Source organism: Dermacentor albipictus, chromosome 10 (genome assembly GCF_038994185.2).
Source record: "Dermacentor albipictus isolate Rhodes 1998 colony chromosome 10, USDA_Dalb.pri_finalv2, whole genome shotgun sequence".
NCBI classification, from domain to species: domain Eukaryota; kingdom Metazoa; phylum Arthropoda; class Arachnida; order Ixodida; family Ixodidae; genus Dermacentor; species Dermacentor albipictus.
In genome coordinates, this window is record NC_091830.1 from 59,500,628 (window position 1) to 59,520,593 (window position 19,966).

Genomic DNA, 19,966 nt, shown 5'->3' on the forward strand with positions numbered 1-19,966 from the left:
CTAATGCCTTTTTATTCGTCTGTAGATTACGTTCTCATGATCAGGGTCTACTGTGATTGTAATTGACATAGGTAAACGAACTCCTCCATAGACTGGAGACGCTGACTGACGATATTTGACTTTTGTTCCCTTCCCAGACTACGGAATATTATCTTTGTCTTCTGCATATCAATCTTCAACCCCAATTTTACACTTTTTCTCCTAAAAGGACACTAATGGGGACACTAAAAGCGCACACTAAACAGTCCACTAAGTTGAAGAGGACTGTTTAAATACCATTCCAGAAACCTCGCAACGCTTGTTTCACATCAAGGATAAACTTTGTCTACGAGAACATTGCAGCTGAAGGGTTCGAATACTTTTTTCGAAATTCAAATCTCCCGCCATCCAACTGGCAGAGTGGTAACGTTGCATAAGCCATCAACGCCCTCTGCTGTCATCGGTCAGTAAAACGGCGCTCGACAGACGGCGGTACCGAGCCAAGACAAAGTCAGAACCGCAGATTCTCCGCTGCAGCTGCTTTTTGGCCAACTGATGTAGATCGTTCGGGCACCGCGCAACACCACATGGAAGATAGATTCACTGATATTTGCACTTTGTGCGAGATTCGCGAGCCAACGAAGCCAGGACAGCATTACGCGATAAGCAAAGTACTGAAACACGAAAGCGTCGGCGGCGGGGAGTCGAGAGAAAACGGAACCGTCCGATTGCCCTCGTCGTTGTCAAGGGTAATTTCAATGACATCTTTTGTCTAGAAATGAAATAGAACTTGAGAAGTCGCGTTTTATTTCGTCTTGTACTACAATACCAGGATGGCTTCTGCAACGAGTGCCTGAGTACTAGTGCCAGAATACTAGTACTAGTGCCAGAATGAGTACTAGTTCAGACCTGTTCTCCTGGTTGACTGAAGTCAAATGTTGCCCTTATTCTACGGGAAAATGTCTTGATAAATATTTTAGAGCATACTGAAAGCAAGCTAACGGGCCTATAATTTTTTCAATTGTCAAACTTCTCCCTTCATGTGCATTATTATAATTATAGTATTCCAATTCGCTGGTATACTGAAAGTAAAGAGGCATAGCGTATAAAGGGCCGCAAGCTTTTCAAGCATGGGATTTCCTACATCTTTGATTAAGTCGACTCTTACTGCATCTTCTACAGCCGCTTTTCCAAGCGTGATAATTTTAGGCTTTCAATTTTATTACAGAAATCCGCAGCAGCAATATGTCATAATAAATAACAGAAGCTAGTACTCAGAAGTGTTGAGAAGAATAAGTGCGTTAAGCATTTAGCCTGCAATATGTGCTGTTATCTGTCACGTTGAATAAAAATGTGCGCAGATGATTGCAACATAATGCATTCCGGAAGACATAAAGGAAGGAGGGGAAATCTGCGCTATATGTATATATGTGTGTTTGAAGCTTCTGTGCATCACGGTAACACGATTAAATTTGTAAGAGAGTAAATAAATTATATTTTGTTTCCCTCTAAGCCTGTAAATATATTAAATTTAAGAGGTAGCAAATGAGGAGGTGCAGTTTTCTGCAAATAATTTTTATCGCTAACAACCTCATTACATTTGTGATGTGCCCTCTCTTGACGCATAACCAAAGTAATAAGGATAATGGCGCCTAGAAAGAACGGCCCACTTAAGCATAAGGAATGCTTGCTTTCTGGTCCCTGTAACGCCACTGTTTCTGAGAATGCTAGATTATCTGAGTTACTACCAATATGGTGGGGTTGACAATTGTTACAAAACATGACAAATTCCTACTTCTTGGACTACAACAAATTGCAGTGTGCTAAGTTTTGACGCTTTGTGATTGCTTTGAACAAAAATGCTGGGAACAAGGAAGATGCTGTAAATAATAACGTTAACGTGCGTGCATGCTCTTGCGCACATTCTTAATCAGCAGACATGAACGTATGAACAGGGGCGACAGAGTTTGTACGAATAAAATTATCTGAGAGAGAAGCAGGCTAACAGAACTACTAGACAACTAACTCCCAGCTTTCAAACACGTTTGGAATGTTCATGAAGGACAGCGACTTCAGGTGAACACTGGTGCAGTCATAATAAAATTTATAGAAAGGAGTTGGAACTAAACGAATTTGTTTCCGCCTTTAATAAATTTCCATGGTATAATACATTACGAAATCATAGCAAGCAAACTTATTTTCCTCAAATCTCGCGTTTCAGGTTTTATACAATATTTCCCAACAAAACAGAGCAGTTTGCATAAACGATATTCTTCTTTAGATATTTGCTCTCTTCCTTCTATTTATATTCGTATCCATGGTGTTGCTGTGCATTAACAAGTCTCACTGTAGTATTGTACATGCTAATGAAGATGCTATGAACTAAAAACACTGTTGTAACTTTAGGAAGTTCTTTCTGCCTGGCTTTCTTAGGTTCCATCCAAAGAAATTGTATATCTACTACAATTCGACAAAGAGAAGCGCTGGCCCAGTAAATTATGTGGACCGCATCCTTACGCATCCCCAATACAATCAACTCAAAGCAGTAAAATATGACATCATGCTGTTGAAGGTAACGATTTTTGATTGTTTTTTTGATGGAGATAAAAACTTGCAGTATTACATGACTTCACTTCTACGTGAACTTGATCCAGATGAGTTCTAAAGTATTAGTTAACCAGAAATGCAATTCGAATATGAATAACTCATTGGAATATGAAAAAAAAAACAAAGCGTAGTGTACATAAATGCTCCCCCACATTTCGCCGAAAAAAAAATATAGCGCGCATGTCATCTAAAGTATTTAAGTTGTTCAATAACTTTCAATATGAGATTTAGTTTTCAAGAAACATTTGTTCATGAATCGTCGCAGCTTAGACCTTTACAAAAATATAATCCCAGTGGTAAAATAGGCGTGGACATTACGAGAAGCGAGAATCATTTATTAAGTATTTCCTATACGGTGGTAGGCTTTTTGTGCTGTCTCGTAAGAAAATAGTTCCGTAATCCTTTCTCATTCGTGTTACATTGCAATAATATAAAGCCTACCTTTATATATTAGGCTAGTTTTATTACAGGTGACCCGAGGGAACAAAGCAGTAAGAAAGTATCGCATTCGTGGCACTAATTTGAAGAGAAGTATCGTGGCCATCGCCAATGCATGATGGCTCCCTGGCAACCTACGTGAATATAACCATAACCTTCTGACTAGATGTAGTTATTTTTCGCTCAAGCTATACCTGTAGGAGATCAATTACCTACGTTCTTTGAACAAAATTTTGTCACTTCCCTTGTTTTACAGGTTCGAAATTATTTTAGGTTTGATAAATTTGTTCGACCAATATGCCTTCCCAATAGAGATATTATTGTTGGAAATAGATCATTATTATCTGGCGGCTGGGGAGTTTTTAATGATCGTAAGTTATGCTTTATATTTTCTTGCTCTTTCATTCATCGATGTACCTTCCTGTTCTATGCTCAATAGAGGTCACTCCTGTGCAAAGCGTTTACGATGAAGAACGTGCTCTTATGTACTCTTTTTTCAAGAGCGCTGCTTTTTCGTTGCAGAAACACAAAATTAAAATTAACAGCCCACAACAGCCGCAGTTTATGGATGCCGGACTGTGTACAACTATTGAACTATCGTATTACGACCCTCCAAATGAGCTGCCATTTTTTGACAAGATTGCTTCGCGCTCTTTAAAAAGATATTCGTATATAAATCTTCTTTCCAATAGTTATATTTAGAAAGCTTTTTTATATTGTATGAGCGGCAAATGTGCGGAGTAATTTTCTATGGATGGATGGATGCAAAACTTTAATGAAGGCCCTGAGGTACGTGACTCAGCGCCCTGCGGGCCGCTCTCGCGTTGGTACAGTCAGGCCATGCCCGACCACCGCATCGTGGGCCCTCTGGACAGCCCATAGTTGCGCCCCGGCACTAATTTTCTATGACAGAGAAGGAATTGTGCTTTTTCCTAGCAAAATACCAAATTCCACCGTTACCATTTCAGAAGAACAAAATATAACCACCATGCAATAATTTTCTCGGTTTTGCCCTTTCGATGAATTTCCTCTGCTACGTTTCGGTCACATTGAAGCCATTATAATTCACTTCTAGAATTCGGTTCACAAGGTATTGCGCTCAGAGCTAATGGCCAATGCGTAACGCCAATGCGAGCGCCTGTTGGGGTGCTCAGGAGGCAGCCAACGACGTCTAAGCGTGGAAACTGGCCGCGTTTAACCCAAACGTGCCCAGCAGCTATCGTTAGATGTCAGGTACAGCAGCAAGCGTTAGACGTCACTGGCTCCATCACGAACACCCCTGAGGCCACCGCTCCCTCACTCTACACAAGGGTGACGCCGACTGAACATTTACAATCTGTAAAAAAGAACCAAACACGCTTTCGCCTTCTCTGTTTAATCTGTGTGTAATCTTATATCTCGTAATGGTTCGAAAAAAGAAAGACATCAAAAGGCGCCTTGAGCTCTGAACTCATTCGCTGCGACATTTGTATTCACCGACAGCGGAAATCAGCAATTTATTTGTTTGCTTGTTTTGGTTTGCTCATTTGCCCTCAAGGAATTACGTTCACACATTGCGCGGGACTGGACAATAACTCAGTGGTTAGTGGGCGGCTACGGTGCTAAAATTTGTGTTTCAAAGGCGCCACACTGACTCCAAAACTCCCAATGCGTTGTCGCGACCGAAAGGATGCAAACTCATGCAAGAAAATTGAGCGATTTCACTTTCCTCGTACACCTACATTGCTTATATTGGGGGTGTCGCAACTACCATGCACAAGAGTGAAATATATGCAAATGCTACGTGGTTGCACAGAATCAAGATAATGTTTTTTGCCGTCGCTTGGAGGTACCAAGGTTATTTTTACGCGCAAGCGTAGCTGTGCAGCTCTTTAAATCGGCGGGATGTTTGTGAGGCCGTGACGCGCGTGAACGAGGAAGGCGCCTAGAGGTGAAGGATATCACGCAGCGGGAATAGTACGAAATAGCACGCTCAGCTCTTGGCAAAGTAGCGACACCTAGAGGAAAGTGTAAGCAACGTTGAGCGAAGTTGAAAAGTGGAAATGGGGAGCAGCGTCGCGAATTATAAAGGTAGGCGGATGTGCCCTCGGGTGCACTCTTCTTGCAGTTGCAACTGGTTTCCTTAGCGATGCATACGTGGTAGGTTCGTCTCGTGGCAACATCGTCATCGCGCGCCGTACGCGCTGCATGCGAGTAAAAGTGTGCGACGGTAAGCCAATGACGGCGGCTTAATCGAACGTGCGCGAGTGAAACAAGCACGCCATATCCCGTCACGCGCATTGCACCATGGCACTGGAGAAACGGATAGAGCGGGGACGCTCTATCGCTTTGAAGATAAAGTGCGCGCGAACGCGTGCATTTTATCTTCAAAGCGATCTGCTTTGGCAGAACAAAGTGGGCCGACCAAGGTTCCTAGCTTTGCGTGTGCTGTGTTCTCACCGCTGACTTCGCGTTGAAGGGGTAGACAGTACGAAGGTCATTTCGCTCGTTCCTGCTGCCGCGATTCCTCACTTCAGCATTTGGACAGTGAGTGGCCGCGGTCATCGAGTGTGAAGTGTTCATAGCCGCCTTTGCGCGCTGACAGCTAGATAGGTAATTTAAATAGTAAGCCAATGTTTAGAGCGGGGCGTTCTACTTCGGCTGCTGGTTCGTATGGCGCCAGCCGCCGAAGTGGGCCATGTCTTGAATACGATCTATGATGCGTGAAGGCGCACCGAGGGCCGATAGCGTCGTGTGCGTTTTAGTGCCCGTAGGCGTGCGCGTCACCCGCGATCATCAATTGAAATGTCACTACCTTTTTGTAATCTGCCTAATCCCATATTTATTCTTAATTTATCAACTTCACAAATATTGTAATTAGATGAAAAGTGTCAATCAGAAAATTGTAGAAGATCATGAAAAGCACCAGATAGAGTTTTTTGTTGCTCAATAGGTGCTGTATAAAAGTGTTCCTCCGAGCGCAAAAGAAGCACGCGAATACTCACAAAGTACCTCCAGCGGCCAGTCGTGCGTGAATGTTGCGTGTATTTCAGGACTTGTTTCTTGCTCGAAAAAATACTTTTATTTAGTGAGAAGATAAGCGCAACTAGTAACAAAGAACGTTCCGCTACATCGCTATGCAGCGATCACTACTACAGCTTTCACGACGATTCTAGGTGACCTCGTGCCAAATTGACTGCCGTTCCGTGCAGGTATAATCACTTGTGTACGAGGTGTGATTGTCTATATTTCCTCTCACACCATGGACGGGAATTTGTTGTATGTGGAGCCTTGCTTCTTTCAATATACGACTTTGTTCAATGAAGGGACTGGCTACCGCTTTAGGTAAATTGTGTTTTCTATCAGCGTGTGGCCACTTAGTCTAGCATGAATTTGCTCTCCAATCTCACCTATGTATTGAGTGCCGCAAGTGACAGCCTCGAGAAAGTAGAATGTTGCTTGACCTGCAGTTGAAACTTGAAGTTGCATTGCGAAGGTAATATCACGCTGTACTACTTATATTAGTTGTAGATTTACGTATTTGAATGTAGAGTACAAGGGACGGTCATAGCACATAATGACTGCTTCGTATTAGTCCTTAATTTGGTATGCACACCAAGAATCTCATCGTAATTTGTGTAGCGCCTGTGGGCTACTCTAGACAGGTCGGGAAAGATAAGTTTCTGCTTGCTGGTGAGAATTTAGTACTTATCGCAGATGCTCACGTTTGGGAGCGCATTTGAGAATTTAGTAATAAGAAGCATTGTAGTTCTTGGGATCTTAACTCGGCTCCCTCAACTTTAGCTGTATCGGTGTCGGTTTCTCGAATGGCAGTGGTGGAGCGGTTCCTGTTTGATAGGCTTTCCTAAAGGTGGTCAAGTCTATCTTGCAATCTCGGCTTTCAGCGCCAATGCATTGTGGTAATGTGGCTCGCCAGACATTGTCAACAAGCTACCTATTTCACAATGTCTGCGACGGTGGTTTCTAAACTTGAGGTATCACTTGCCAAAAGATTCCCTGTATAGTGTTGCCTTCAGTGTCAAATTGTCAATATATATTGCTGTGTCCACAAACAAGATGCACTCAGTTTAAGAATCCGAAGTTATGTTATTGTTGGGTGAAAGTAATTTCATGATGTTACAGATTTACCTTGACTATCCAGATAATCTCGCCGAAAACAACTATATTCTCCATGTACCGGAGCTATCTGTGGGGCTTATCTGTTCAACGAGATAGAAAAGCTCATAACTGTATTTGAGCCGGTTGGTGCAAAAGGTGTAGACATACTTGCATCTTGTATCTTCAAGTAGTAATTATTCTCAAGTTTGAAGTAGTTATATTAGGGAACTATTTAAAAAAGGCATAAGTAGACTTCAATATAGTGTTGAGCATTGTGTAGGGTAGTTTCTTCTGTCGATAATAAAGCTTCAGAGAAAGGAAAGTTGGTGTATAGAGTCGTGACGGCTAGCGTGGCGAAAAATGTTTTGCAGTAGCGTACCTTTAGTATAAATGTCCTCCACCATTCTCAGTAGGGGGCTATCTTATACAAATGACAGAAGTGTTTGCGGTTAATCTCCAAAAAAAGTGGTCTAGAAATGTGGAGAGGCTCTCTGTCTGTGTGCTTGATACAATTGGGCGCCCTGAGATATTACTTATAGTTCGGTGGGTGGAGTTTTATTAATATTCGGAAGGACATAGAAGCATCCTGAAGATTTGTTTCCCGATTCAAGAAATATGAATTCTGGCGGTGTTGTGACTTCATCAGCAAATAGTCATTTCAGCCATTTGATAGTGGCTAGTTATATCGCAATTTCGGCTCGTTGTCTAGCTTACGGTAGTGTTCAGGTGTTCAGGATTGTTCAGGTCTCTGTAATCCTCATGCCAGCACTTATCAACTGGCCAAATAACACTACTTCCGACCTTATCTGTTCCCTTAATGACAATGTCATACAGGGAAATAACATTGTAGATTATACAACTTTTGAAGGGAGTTATTCGTTAGGTCGCTTGGCTACCATACACTGGCTTACGATGTTCTAAATGACTGCTTTAAAATACAGTTCTATTCTATAGCTTGCTTTGGCCCAGGAACCTAGGTTAACTGTGCTCTATGTCGTGTCATCTCGGTGTCTAGTTCATTGTCCGCGAAAAATATGCCTAATGCGCATCCGTTGGGGGAACTCCGTAAGGTCCTTGAGACCAGATTTATCGTTTTTTTTTCCGAAGAATAGAAATTTTACCCTTGCCAAGCACGCCTATTTCCTTCCTGTTTGATATTTTAGAAATGTCTAGAACATTTGACAGGTTTAATCTTGTGGACTTGTGGACACTGCAGCCGCACCTAATGTTTCAAGATTCGTGTTTCCTCTACTTGGCGTGGCGTGTCTCTTTGCAAGGAATGTAGTTTTTCTTTAAGTCCGCCTTTTTCTCTATGCTCTCCGAACCAATTTTATGGCCTGCTTTTTATGGTAACCTTTTGAATATTTCCTGTCATTTGATGTCTAACGTATTTATTTCATTTCGTAATACCCCTAAAGGCCCCCGAAGGGGTTTTACATAGGGGGAACCTATACATGAAAAATTGCGAGCTTTGTGCACTGCGGAAAAAAACACTAAAAACAACTAAACAACTGTTCTGAAAGTTCTGTTGAAAGCTTTACAGTCGTTCTTTGCAGTGTTTCTTGAGGATATTCAACCGTGACAGCAACACATCGTTTCTTATTATTTGCCTGTTTTCAGAATGGTGTGGGAGGAGTGTGCGTAGAGCTGTTATAGCTTTCTGTACGAGTCTTTTAGGGATATATATCATGCTTTGTACAGTCTGCGTACGTTTTAAGACATAAGGCGCAGCTAATAGGTTTTTGGTATGTTCCTTAGCCTGCAAAGGTTCGATGCTTCGTGGCACATGCCAAACTAAGTGGAAAGACGAAGGCAACATCCGGTCCCTGTGACCAGCCCAGCTGCTATCTATTAAATCTACTAATCTACTATTACAATCTAAATCTACTATTACTGATAAAATACAGCGTCGCATTACATTTACAAGGCAACTTCAAGTTTCACTGCACATCAGGCAACGTAGTCTACTGCCTAGAGTGTCTACTGTCTAGAGTGGCCAGGCGCAGATAGAAGACGCAATTGATCTGAAGCAGTTGCCAGCAACGTCAATGAACGCGGAAAGTATATGCAGGAAGCCTTTGCATACTACAGACAAATTTTCATTCACCGCTTGAGAGGGAATATACGGAATCATACCTCATACGCATGTTTATATACCTGCTACGAATGGTATTAAATTTGGCAGGGCCCATTTAGAATCGCTAGAAGATGTGATCTACGTCCTTAAATTTTGACATCATTAACATAGTTACAAAATAATTTATGTCATCAGCTAACCTTGATTCTTAACCTCACCTAATGCTCCATTTCCAGCTCTTCCTTGTATTTCCCCTACGACTCAAATTACCAGTTTCTGCGAAGCCTCTAAACACACATGAACCATACGAGGCTTTCTTCAATATACACCTGCCCCGTCACGCTTATTCTACTGTTTTATTTTTTTTTGGCTTCTCTTTTATGAAATACCCCCATCGACACGTCGCAAACTTTCAAACATTGAGCATATCGTTTCGGCGCGTCTGTGAAACAGGGTTGAGCCACTTCTGTAAACAGCCACGATGCCGCCTACGTCCGTCTACTGAGGTTAACCTTCCTTGATACGCAAAGCCGTTCCCTTGACAGCGTTCATCTTCTTTTAGTCTCTTCCTTCTTAGTTGGCCGCGGCCCAGAACAATCGCACATGATGTCACCCTAGCAACCCGGAAACACTGCTCTGCCGAGCATTACAAAGCCGATTTCACAATGATAGGTCACGCTATCGAAACTTAGGACAGCAATTTCTTAGGCACTTATTTTCTGCTGACCTAAACTTTTATTATTAACGCGACAGCGTTAAGGAACTCTTGTCGCAGAAAAGCCGGTGTCATCGGTGTCGGCGTCGTCGGCGTTGGCCATGAGCCAAAAAATCCCGGCAGGCAATTCATAAATAAAAACAACTTGCAAGACGGGCTGCGCGGGAATCGAACCAGGGTCTCCGGAGTGTGAGGCGGAGACGCTACCACTCGGTCTAACTCATTTGTTTCTGCGACAAGTCGTGTCACGTTTTGTGTTTTTACGGCATCAAAACGATCCGTTTCTCCGAACGGTGATGCAGGTACGGCTGTGTAGACAAATTCCAGGATTCATTGTTTCGACTGTTTACAACATGCCAGGAGCTGTGACTGGTTACCTGCGCGAAGTGGTATGGTCATATAGGATGTTGAATGTACGTTTTTCACAGCAATACCTGTCAACCGTTACAAAGAAAAAACTATACAGAGATCTCGTAGACACGATGTTCCCTGCACCTTTGTACCGTCTTTCACACCGTGGAGGCCTAGGACAAGATGTCCTAAAGAGAGTGAAAAAAATGCCAATTCGGCCGTCAGCTAAAACTTTCTTCTTCAACTTACACACAAACACACTTCCCGTTAAGACCTGGCTTCATGAAAACGGTATATTCATCCCCTGGACCACCGACTGCTTATTATGCAAAAAACCGGAAACAATAGAACATGCATTCCTAGACTGCTGGGACGCCATCTTTCACTGGGACGTTCTGCAGAGAACATTGAAAAAACACTTACCCCTAGACCCATATGGAATACGCTTCTTACCGATTGATAACACCGAGGATGTCCCGTATGACCTTATTATGGTCCTGAGCCTCTACGCAATGTGGAAAACTAGACTGCAATTCCAAAACGGAGACATTGTTGTTCGACCGACTCGGGAAAATTTCATTGAGAGTGTCGTGTGTGTGAGAGATGGTTTCAAAGCGCTGCCTGATCCACCGCAATGGATCTCTATATTTGATGAATTAGCGATGTTGAAAAGATTTTAGTACCATGTTGACCAAAGTGTGGCTCACACGTTTTATCCTTTATAAACCATGATTTAGAACGTCGAAGTCGGCAATAAAGAAAAAAAATCAGCCACGAGTTTGATCGCTCAAAGCGGGAAAAAAACCCCTCTAGTGAATGCGGTGTTGCCTTACAAACGTGCCGTAGAAAGCTATACTGCTGTGTATGTCGGTAATTACGAGCATGTAAATTACAGAAGTCGCAGTTAAACGCGTAGCGAAGTACGTTTCCGTTACATTTCTTCTGCGCTTTCCACACACGCAGAGCCATCTTGCGGCAAACACAGAAGACCCCCTCCTCTCAATATATGGCGCTGCCCCGACAGGTGGCGCGCCACGCGCGCATTGGGGCTGTGCGGGGACTGGTGCGAGGCGCGTTGCAGCCCCGACTCCCTCTCCCCTGACGACGCTTCGCCGTGCTCCTACACGGGTTGCAGAATCAAGCCTCGTTCCTTTCTTTAGATTACTATCTGTCTATCTCTCTACCCGTGTCGATCACGACGTTTCGCTGGCGTAGATTGTTTCCCCCTCCGAGACACAGAGTTCTTTGGTTCGTTTCGTTTGCTCAGGCGCACGTTTCGTTGCCGCGCCGAACGCGCGTTCGGCGAGCAACGCAGCGCTGCGTTGCTCGACGCTCACCGCGTGATAGGTGGGCGCAAAGTCCGATGCGGGGCGCCTCGTAAATGATCGCTGCGCCGTAGCGCATTGTCTTACACCTCTTGGCGGGTCCACGAGAACGCTGTCGCGTTCCACTATTAAAGGCGAAGCTTAAGCGTCCTCCAATTTTTTGTCAACAAAATGTTGTAGTGAATAAAGGGAAAATGAGACATCCACCTGTTTGTAGCAATTGCTACAAAGGAAACCCATACGGGTTCCTCGAAAGAAAAGCCTCATAGTTGAAGAAAAATTCGTCCTGGTCCGGGACTCGAACCCGGGACCACCGCCTTTCCGGGGCAGCCGCTCTACCATCTGAGCTAACCAGGCGGCTAGCAGATGGCAGGGCGAAGTAGCAATCCTTTGTAGCAATTGCTACAAACAGGTGGATGTCTCATTTTCCCTTTATTCAATCTTCTCTCCACCTTGCGGGTTTCCGCAGAACTACTACGTCAAAATGTTGTAGTATGGTTGGTTTATTTAATATTACCATTGGTTACTGAACTTTTGCACTTCTATCGAAAGCTGTGATAATAAAAAAAGCACGTACGCCGACATTCAATGAGGGTGTCCAATTTTTCCGTGCTCACGCTCTCCCTTACCTTTCCCTAAATTGTGAGTTTGCCTGTCCTAGGCAGCACATGATAACATATTTAAGGACATTCTTTGCTTTTCTTTATTTTTGTAGAGCGGACTCCCGTCGCCTCCAAAAATCTGATGTACATACATCTTTACGCATTCGCACAAGAGATGTGTGAATTTTTAATAAGTCTTGTTCGAGGTGTCAATTCATCTGGATTCGATTCCAAATATGCCCTGTGTTTGAAAGGGTACAAGGGAAATCTCTGCCGAGTAAGTAACAGCGGCGACCGTCTTGATGACGTGCATGCAGATGCGTAAATCATTAATAAAGGAAAAATTAGACATGGGTATATGGGTATATACCCCTATGGGTAAATGGGTAACATATGGGTAACAAATGGGGACATATGGGCAAATGCACATGAGTAAATCATGCGCATTTATGGCTATTTCAATTTATTACGCACGCAGTGGTATCCAATAATGCAAAAAGGAATACCGAAAAAAATGATGTTTGGCGTATCGAAATGCTCACTGCGGAAGCCAGGTTTATGGTAAGGTAGTAGTTGTGAAATAATATCCATCGTTTTCGTTTTTCTTTATGTAAGTTGCGGTTTAGGAATGCAGAAAGATTCAATAAGTTCCGGAACTGGTTGGTTGTTGTGTCTTACAATTATTCAGGTCTACGTTTTGCGCTGTTAACACCAGGATGGAAAACCAACAAGCCGAAGCTGCTATTCTAGCCCATTCTATGTCCACTGCAGGACAAAGGCATCTCCCTGCGATTTGCAGTTACCCCTGTCCTGCGCCAACTGATCCCCACTAGCGCCCGCGAATTTCCTAATTTCTCTACCCATTCTCTAACCCTCATGGTAACAACGGTTATCTAACTTGCGCATTACATGACCTGGCCAGATCCATTTTATTTCTTAACGTCAATTAGAATATCGGCTATACCCATTAGCTATCTGATCGAAATGGCTCCCTTTCTCGCTCATTCGAGTGTTTTTTAGCTTATCTGAACAACCCATGCCGAAATCTTTATTTCACCGATATAGAAAGAAGAAGCCAGATAAAACAACACAGTGAAACGAAGATTGCACTGTGTAAAAAAAATTAGACTCCTTCAAACTCTTCGTAAACAGAAGTGCTCTCGGGTTGAAAATTAATGCGAAAGCAAAGTGTTGCTATAACTATTACTGGAAAACTCCATTTCTCAGCTTATTAAGACTTTGTGAATACGCAAAGTTTAGACAATGTAGACAGATACAAATATTTTGGTGTAATTTTTATATTCAACTTAAAGGGAAGCATGAGTTGCACATGGCGCATTCAACCAGAAATATTTTTTCCGAAAGCATGGTTTGTGGAGTTGAGCGTTTTAATTACGTCTCCCAGTACCCAAACATTTCGCCCAGCCGCTTGTAAAGTATAGGTCAGTCATTTGATACCTGTTCCCATTGTGGTGACATGAAATGAACAAAAACAAATATTGCAATAAGAGGGTATAGTTGTATTCATTTTTTGTGAACATGCGTAACTTGGTGCAGTGCAGAAAGCGGATGGGCTGGATACAAAGCATACATGGTGGTATAAGCAATTAATGAAGTGAATATATTTGTTTCATAATGACAGGGTTGACATGTAGAAAACACAATGAGCCACTTAGTCAAAGCTCTACCGCGTCTAACCACGGAGTGAAAATATTGAAAATATGTGAAAAACCATTGACCAAACGTGCTCGGGTGGCGGCTTCGTATGGCAGCACCACGCGAGCCGCACCTTGGAAGGGATCTGCGATGCCGACAAAGAGTGCCGACTCATGATACCTTGCCGCACGGCCTATTTAGCGTTGGAAGGGGGACGCGCGGCCCCATATGTTGAAAGCTATTTGCGAAAGCGGCAGAGCTCCGGGAGCACTGTGTTCTCGCCGCTTCGTTGGTACTGAAGCGAGAAGCTCGCTGCTGTGGACGCTTTCTCAAAAGCGGTCGTCTGGCGGGACGGACAGAAGGATGGTTTTCTCTTTGCGTAAGCACAGAAATGATTAGGAATTTCAAAACTGCATCGCATAAATCAAAATCTGTGTGTAAGTTTGGTTTTCCTTCATTTTTAATATTGCGATCACTATTATTTCCACATTACAACCATTTTGCGTCCATCCGCCCGTCCGTCCTCTGTGGTGCACAATCTATAGCTAACGCGAGTACCAGCGATTACTGTGGAAGGTCTGTCTGTCCGTCCGTCCCTCCGTCTGTTTGTTTGTCTGTCCGTCCGTCCGTCTGTCTGTCTGTCTTTCTATCTATCTATCTATATATCTTACGCCGACCAAGTTGCAAAAGTCGTCTACAGCGTAGGCCATCTGGATAGGTGCTCCTGATGCCGTCGTGGTCGTACCATTGTCGTCATGCAAGCTTCGTTATCTGACTCGTCATGTAGTTATCGTCACGCTTTGTACGCCGACTCAGTGGCCCAAGTTGTCTAGCACTGAGAGTGTACTTATCGATTTTTCACCGGTGACCGCTTTTCGCCAGGTAACGAATGCTGAACTTTATCATTTGGAGCAGAACTTGGTGGCATGTATCAGGAGATTACGGATTCTTTTAGCCGATTTTATCTGTTGTGCGCGTCGTCGTCGCTCGAGCTATGTGTACTCAAACTGCATGCGCGAAGAGAACTGTGGTGTACATTCTAAAGCTAACGCGAGTACCAGCGATTACTGTGGAAGGTTCAACAGGGCTGCGAGCGGAGATCGTTGTTCGGCGCGTTCGTTCGGTTACCGGCGCGAGCGATTGGCCTACTCCGCGCCGACGTCGCCAGCAGCGGTGCGAGGCCACGTTTTCGGTGACAACAGGCTCCTGTCAATCATCGTGCAACCGAGCACGTCGTCTGCTAGGCGCCGAACCCGAGGGGAGTTGAGAAGATTGGATTTATCATACGGTTGTTTCGAGACCGGCTTCACATGGGGCGTCCGGTGGATTGGATTGGATCCAACCGGCGCCTGCGGCTGCGGAATGGCACTTTCGGATCCAATCCATAGTTTAATTCGAGAAAATGGCGCTTGCGTTCGGAACTTAGGTAGTTGCTCTGGCGTTGCTCGAGGAGGAAGGAGAGTGGGTGGTGGTGCGAAACGCGTTTGAAGAAATGGCAGAATGCGAATTCTGGCGTCTCGTTCGTTTCTCGAAAGAAATAGTGCGTTGGCTGTACAGCGAAATCTACCCCAACGTCGGTGCACAAGAGCCACTGGAGTGTTGTTGCTGCCTCTTGAAAAGTGCCCCACTGATGATGATGATGATGATGATGATGATGATGATGATGATGATGGTGATGATGATGATGACCTCATATTATGGCTTATACCCACTCTGGGGGATTGGCCAAGAACTGCGGGCTGAAGCAATGGCCTATTCGATTGAAGTGTTACTTATTCGATAAAAAAAAATACGAAAGAAAGGTGTTCCCGTAGTTTCTTTTATCTTCTCGCTGTGCGCGACACCACCTGGGGATATTGGAAAAACTGGATGCGCTTTGTAGACGATCACACAGAAGAAGACGGGACAGGCGCAAGCTAACACCTGAGGTTTATTCGAGGGACACACTTAAATATCAGTTCATGCCAGCGCAGGCACATCAGGATATCAGCAGCAGGTAACCGGAGAAAAAACACAAAATCAGAAAAAACCCAATGGCGTGGCTCAGCTAATCATATTTTCGAGGAAACGTGCCTCTCTATTGTAAAGTATGATCGATGTGTCACTGATGTATGCTTGTCCCTTCTTTTTTATATAATATGCCTTTAGAAGTTCCCATGCTTTCTCGTTATTGCATTTTTGCTGGATCTTAACGTGATTCAGCAGAGGCCTGCATTTCTGATCGAGGCAATGCATGGGTAAATGACGTTGCTCCCGGTTTTAATAGACCTTCCGTGTTCACGGATTCGCACGTTGAGACAACGGCCCGTCTAGCCTATGTAGGTTTTGCCGCATGTCAGGGGAATCTGATAACGCCAACTTGGCAATCTACGTAGGGGTTCTTGTGTTTCACGCCAGAGACACCTTGCTTCTTTCTGGCGTGAAGTCTCCCAATGTGGGCGCAAAGGTGACTCCGCTTGCAGGGAGCCGAGAAAACCATAGGTTCACCATGCTTGGTTACTATCTTCTTCAGATTGTGCGCAGTTCTATGAACATAAGGGATTACGACTGGCTTGGAAGCTTTGTTGGCAACATCAGTGTTTACTTTTTGGTGCACCTTTAGCCTCTCTTGGAGCGTTTCAACAACTGCCAGCGCAACAACATCAGAGAAGCCAGCCTCTTTCAGCCTAGAAATTTGCATGTCGAAGCTGACCTGCATGGCATCTGTACATGACTTTTTCAGAGATTGCTCGATAATCCGTTTAGCAATGGCCGTTTCAATGATTTTGGAGTGAGCTGAATCATAGGGTAACAGTTGTTTTTGTGTGCGGCGGCAGAAACAGCAACAAACATGCTCATTACACAATGTAAGTTTGAGGTCTAGGAACGGCTGAATGTTATTGACGGGGAGCTCATGTGTATAGGTTAGACCTAAAACATTATGCTCAAAGAGATTTAAGATGTCTGCAATGGCATCGTCACACATAAAATCATTTCGTTCCTTCAGCAGTACAAGAAAATCGTCAGCACACCTAAAAACATGTACTATTTTGTCTTTGTCAAGTACACCAAACAAGGTGCGGTCAATACTCGATAAGAAGATATTGCTTATAAATGGCTATACGCACGACCCAATAAACCTCAATTTGTAGTTTGCGCCTTTCCCATCTTCTTCCTTGTGATTGTCTACAAAGCGCATCCAATTTTTCCGCATACAATGAACCAACTTGCCCAACAACGCATCCTGCTAAACCACCTAGTGATGACGCAGAGGAACTAATAGTTGTAAGTTGTAGTAGTCACACGTGCTTCTATTTGAAAACGTGTTTAAGCTTGAGAAGAAAAAATACATTTTTAGGCAAATATTTCTTTCACTGGAAGACGAGACATGTTTCGTTTTGTAGTACAGTGTCTGCAAGCAGCCGACAAACGAAGGAACTAATCTTTCGTAGAGTTCACTGCTGGCCGATTGGCTGCGCTGTTCACCCCGTTCTCAGAAATTTTGCATACTGCCACTTTGTGACTTTGCAGCAACCGAACAAAAGGCGTATCGAACAAATATCTCCGATCGCGCCCCAGGTCATGCATAGATGGTCGACGCACCTGATCCGCAGATTAGATGCTCGACGGTCGCCGACTACGCTTGCTCCTATCTATGTGCTTTTCCATGTCAATTACTTTCAGGGGCAAAATTTCGCGCAATAAATTTTGCATTACACAGTTCTTGCTACTGCGTTGTTCATCGTGAATACCAACGTGATAATATCTCGCGTCGCTAAGTATGTGCTCATAGTCATGTCGTTACCATAGTCATTTTATCGTCACCATTCCAGCTCCGAAATTTCGTTGCCGTCATAGCATTCTTGTCACGCCACGTCGTTTTACACTCGCCGTCATCCTATTCTCCTCCTGCCGACGTCGTCACCCTGTCGTCATTATGTCATTGTAAGCGTTTGACGTTCGTCCTGTCATTGCTCTCATTCCGCAGCTGCCATACCGCATTTGTCGTTCGATTCACGTCATGCCTTCTTCGTCTGTGCATCGTCGTCACTGTGTCGGTGTCAAACTGCCCTGTTAATCAGCAACTATGCCATGCGAGTGCTATAGCAAAGTAGGACGATTCTGGATCTATGTCGTATGTCACCGAACGAACGAAGCTCTCAGTACGACCGCTACGTACAGATGCTCAACAAATGTCAATTAATATGGCATGGCACTTTACAGGGTCTTTCTACGCAGAACTATGGCATGACGAATTAGGGCTCTCAGAGCGCGCAACACCGAAACTGGGAAGCTGCAGTGAGCGCGAAGCCACGAACCCGAGACGATGTTCCGCTTACGCAACCCAGCAGCGGTCAGGCAGGGGGCTACGGCGCCGTACTCCTGTTCCTTGAAGGAACCTGGTTATAACGGCAGGTTTTGAGGACAGGAAATAGAAAGAATGCACAGAGGAGAGTCACCGAACTGAGCTTTACTGCGGAACAATTACACGAGCAGCAGTAGCTGCGCTGTACATTAGTAACAATACAGCCAAAGCGCCCTTTCAAAGCACAAACGCCGATAATCATGTCTCACTTAACTACTGAAAGTCCCGATCAGCGCGAGATTAAAGGAAAATTTCTAACCACGCTAGAACACATTCTACGCTATTGAAATCCGCGGACTTCGAAACTTACTGAGCAAATATATGTCTTCGTTTCTTAATAAATGTAGTGACGTGGTGCTAGCGACACCCGGTTCTTTTTAATGCAAAATGCTTAAAACAATTTCTTCTCTTTGTAAGCCTTCAAATTTCTGAGTATGCACGTTTCTCTGTACTCTGCAGTACACGGGCATCGGGGGGTCATCACTTGGCTGACCATTGCATAAGGTGCAATCTGCACGGCAACAGGTGCATTGCAATCTTTGGGATATTGAGATTGCTCTCAAGATTTAGAAGATGCTATATATACTCAATAATATGCCCAAAGGTGCTTAAACACATAGCCTTTATCTTTACTATGATATATACCAACTGTGAGTTCACATATAAATAAGAAGTCTATCTCTGTCACATCCGTTTCGATTTTGCTCTCTTTCTGTCTCTTCGTGGGCTTTAAATTCTTTACCCGTTCGACTATGCAGAGCAGCATGCGGACGACTTTACGCGCGTTGGCCAAAATTGCCTTCGTCTCATCCAATTGAGATTTCGGTCTCAGTGTGTCCGTCGAAAATTCTATATATGAACTGTAAAATATGTTGGCAATATGATATACAAATTCCATCTGTGATCCAAATATACTGTCGCGCAGTGTTCAGCGGCATAGTATTTCTCGTAAAATGCGGCAGATGGCCAGAAATACGGCCCGTGGCAAATGATCACTGCATTGCGTTTTCAGAAGTTTAATTGTTCATGCCTCCCCCCCCCCTTTTTTATTTGCATTCTCCTTTACAGGGTGACTCTGGTGCCCCGATAACCATGAGACGCAAAAGAGGAAAATCTGTGCAAGTTGCCATACTAAGCGGTGGAACATCGCGCTGTACCCACAAGTTTAAATTTTCAATTACAGTTCGTGTTTACAAGTTTTTGTCCTGGATAAAAGAAGCCCTCAGGAACTCTAAAAGCTGGAAAATGATTTAAGGTCGCAATGATGAATTCATTTAATGACTGGCATTGTAATTGACATATATGTTCGAAATAAAGCTGCATAAGTTGTGCGGCATCAGATGGAAAACCTGTCGCTTGTTGTGCCGTCAATAGACCAGCATGTGAAGACGTCTGCACACTTACCCAGCTGTCGTTTTATAAATAAACTGAAGAAGAAAGAACTGAAAAAGAACTGAAATCAATTGGAGACCTGTCAACCTTAAAGTATTTATTCTCGCGTACAGAATTCATTTGTTTTATTACGTGCGGCACCACGTTAAAAAATGTATTTTCAATTGAGGTTTGCGAATATTCAAAATATTGAATACTAATAAAATATTATCTACTATATGATTTCTATTGGATAAGGGAGTTCAATTTATGCTGTTGTTCAAATACACGAAAATATTTATTGAATTCTAGAGGGAGACAAAATGACGGACGTGACCATTTTCCCGTATCATTCTGCTGCAAGAAAACCGCATTTGCTGCAGGAACATTATTGCTTAAGTC

General features: G+C 43.7%; 2 protein-coding genes and 1 non-coding gene across 5 annotated transcripts in view; 1 reads left to right on the top strand and 2 right to left on the bottom strand.

Moving 5' to 3' along the window:
• LOC135912123 (CLIP domain-containing serine protease B15-like) overlaps positions 1–19,541 on the top strand; it is a 32,698-nt gene extending 13,157 nt beyond the window's left edge. Inside the window, exons 5-8 of the mRNA XM_065444506.2 lie at positions 2,413–2,551; positions 3,281–3,395; positions 12,306–12,469; positions 19,262–19,541. Of these exons, the coding sequence (XP_065300578.1) occupies positions 2,413–2,551; positions 3,281–3,395; positions 12,306–12,469; positions 19,262–19,447 (604 nt within the window). The 3' untranslated portion in view covers positions 19,448–19,541. The remainder of the gene's footprint in view (positions 1–2,412; positions 2,552–3,280; positions 3,396–12,305; positions 12,470–19,261) is intronic.
• The window catches only part of LOC135912124 (trypsin-like), a 339,009-nt gene that overhangs the window by 304,340 nt on the left and 14,703 nt on the right, over positions 1–19,966 (bottom strand). The window lies entirely within an intron of this gene.
• TRNAS-GGA (transfer RNA serine (anticodon GGA)) lies at positions 11,873–11,947 on the bottom strand. Its single transcript has one exon. It is a non-coding gene; the product is annotated as a tRNA-Ser (tRNA).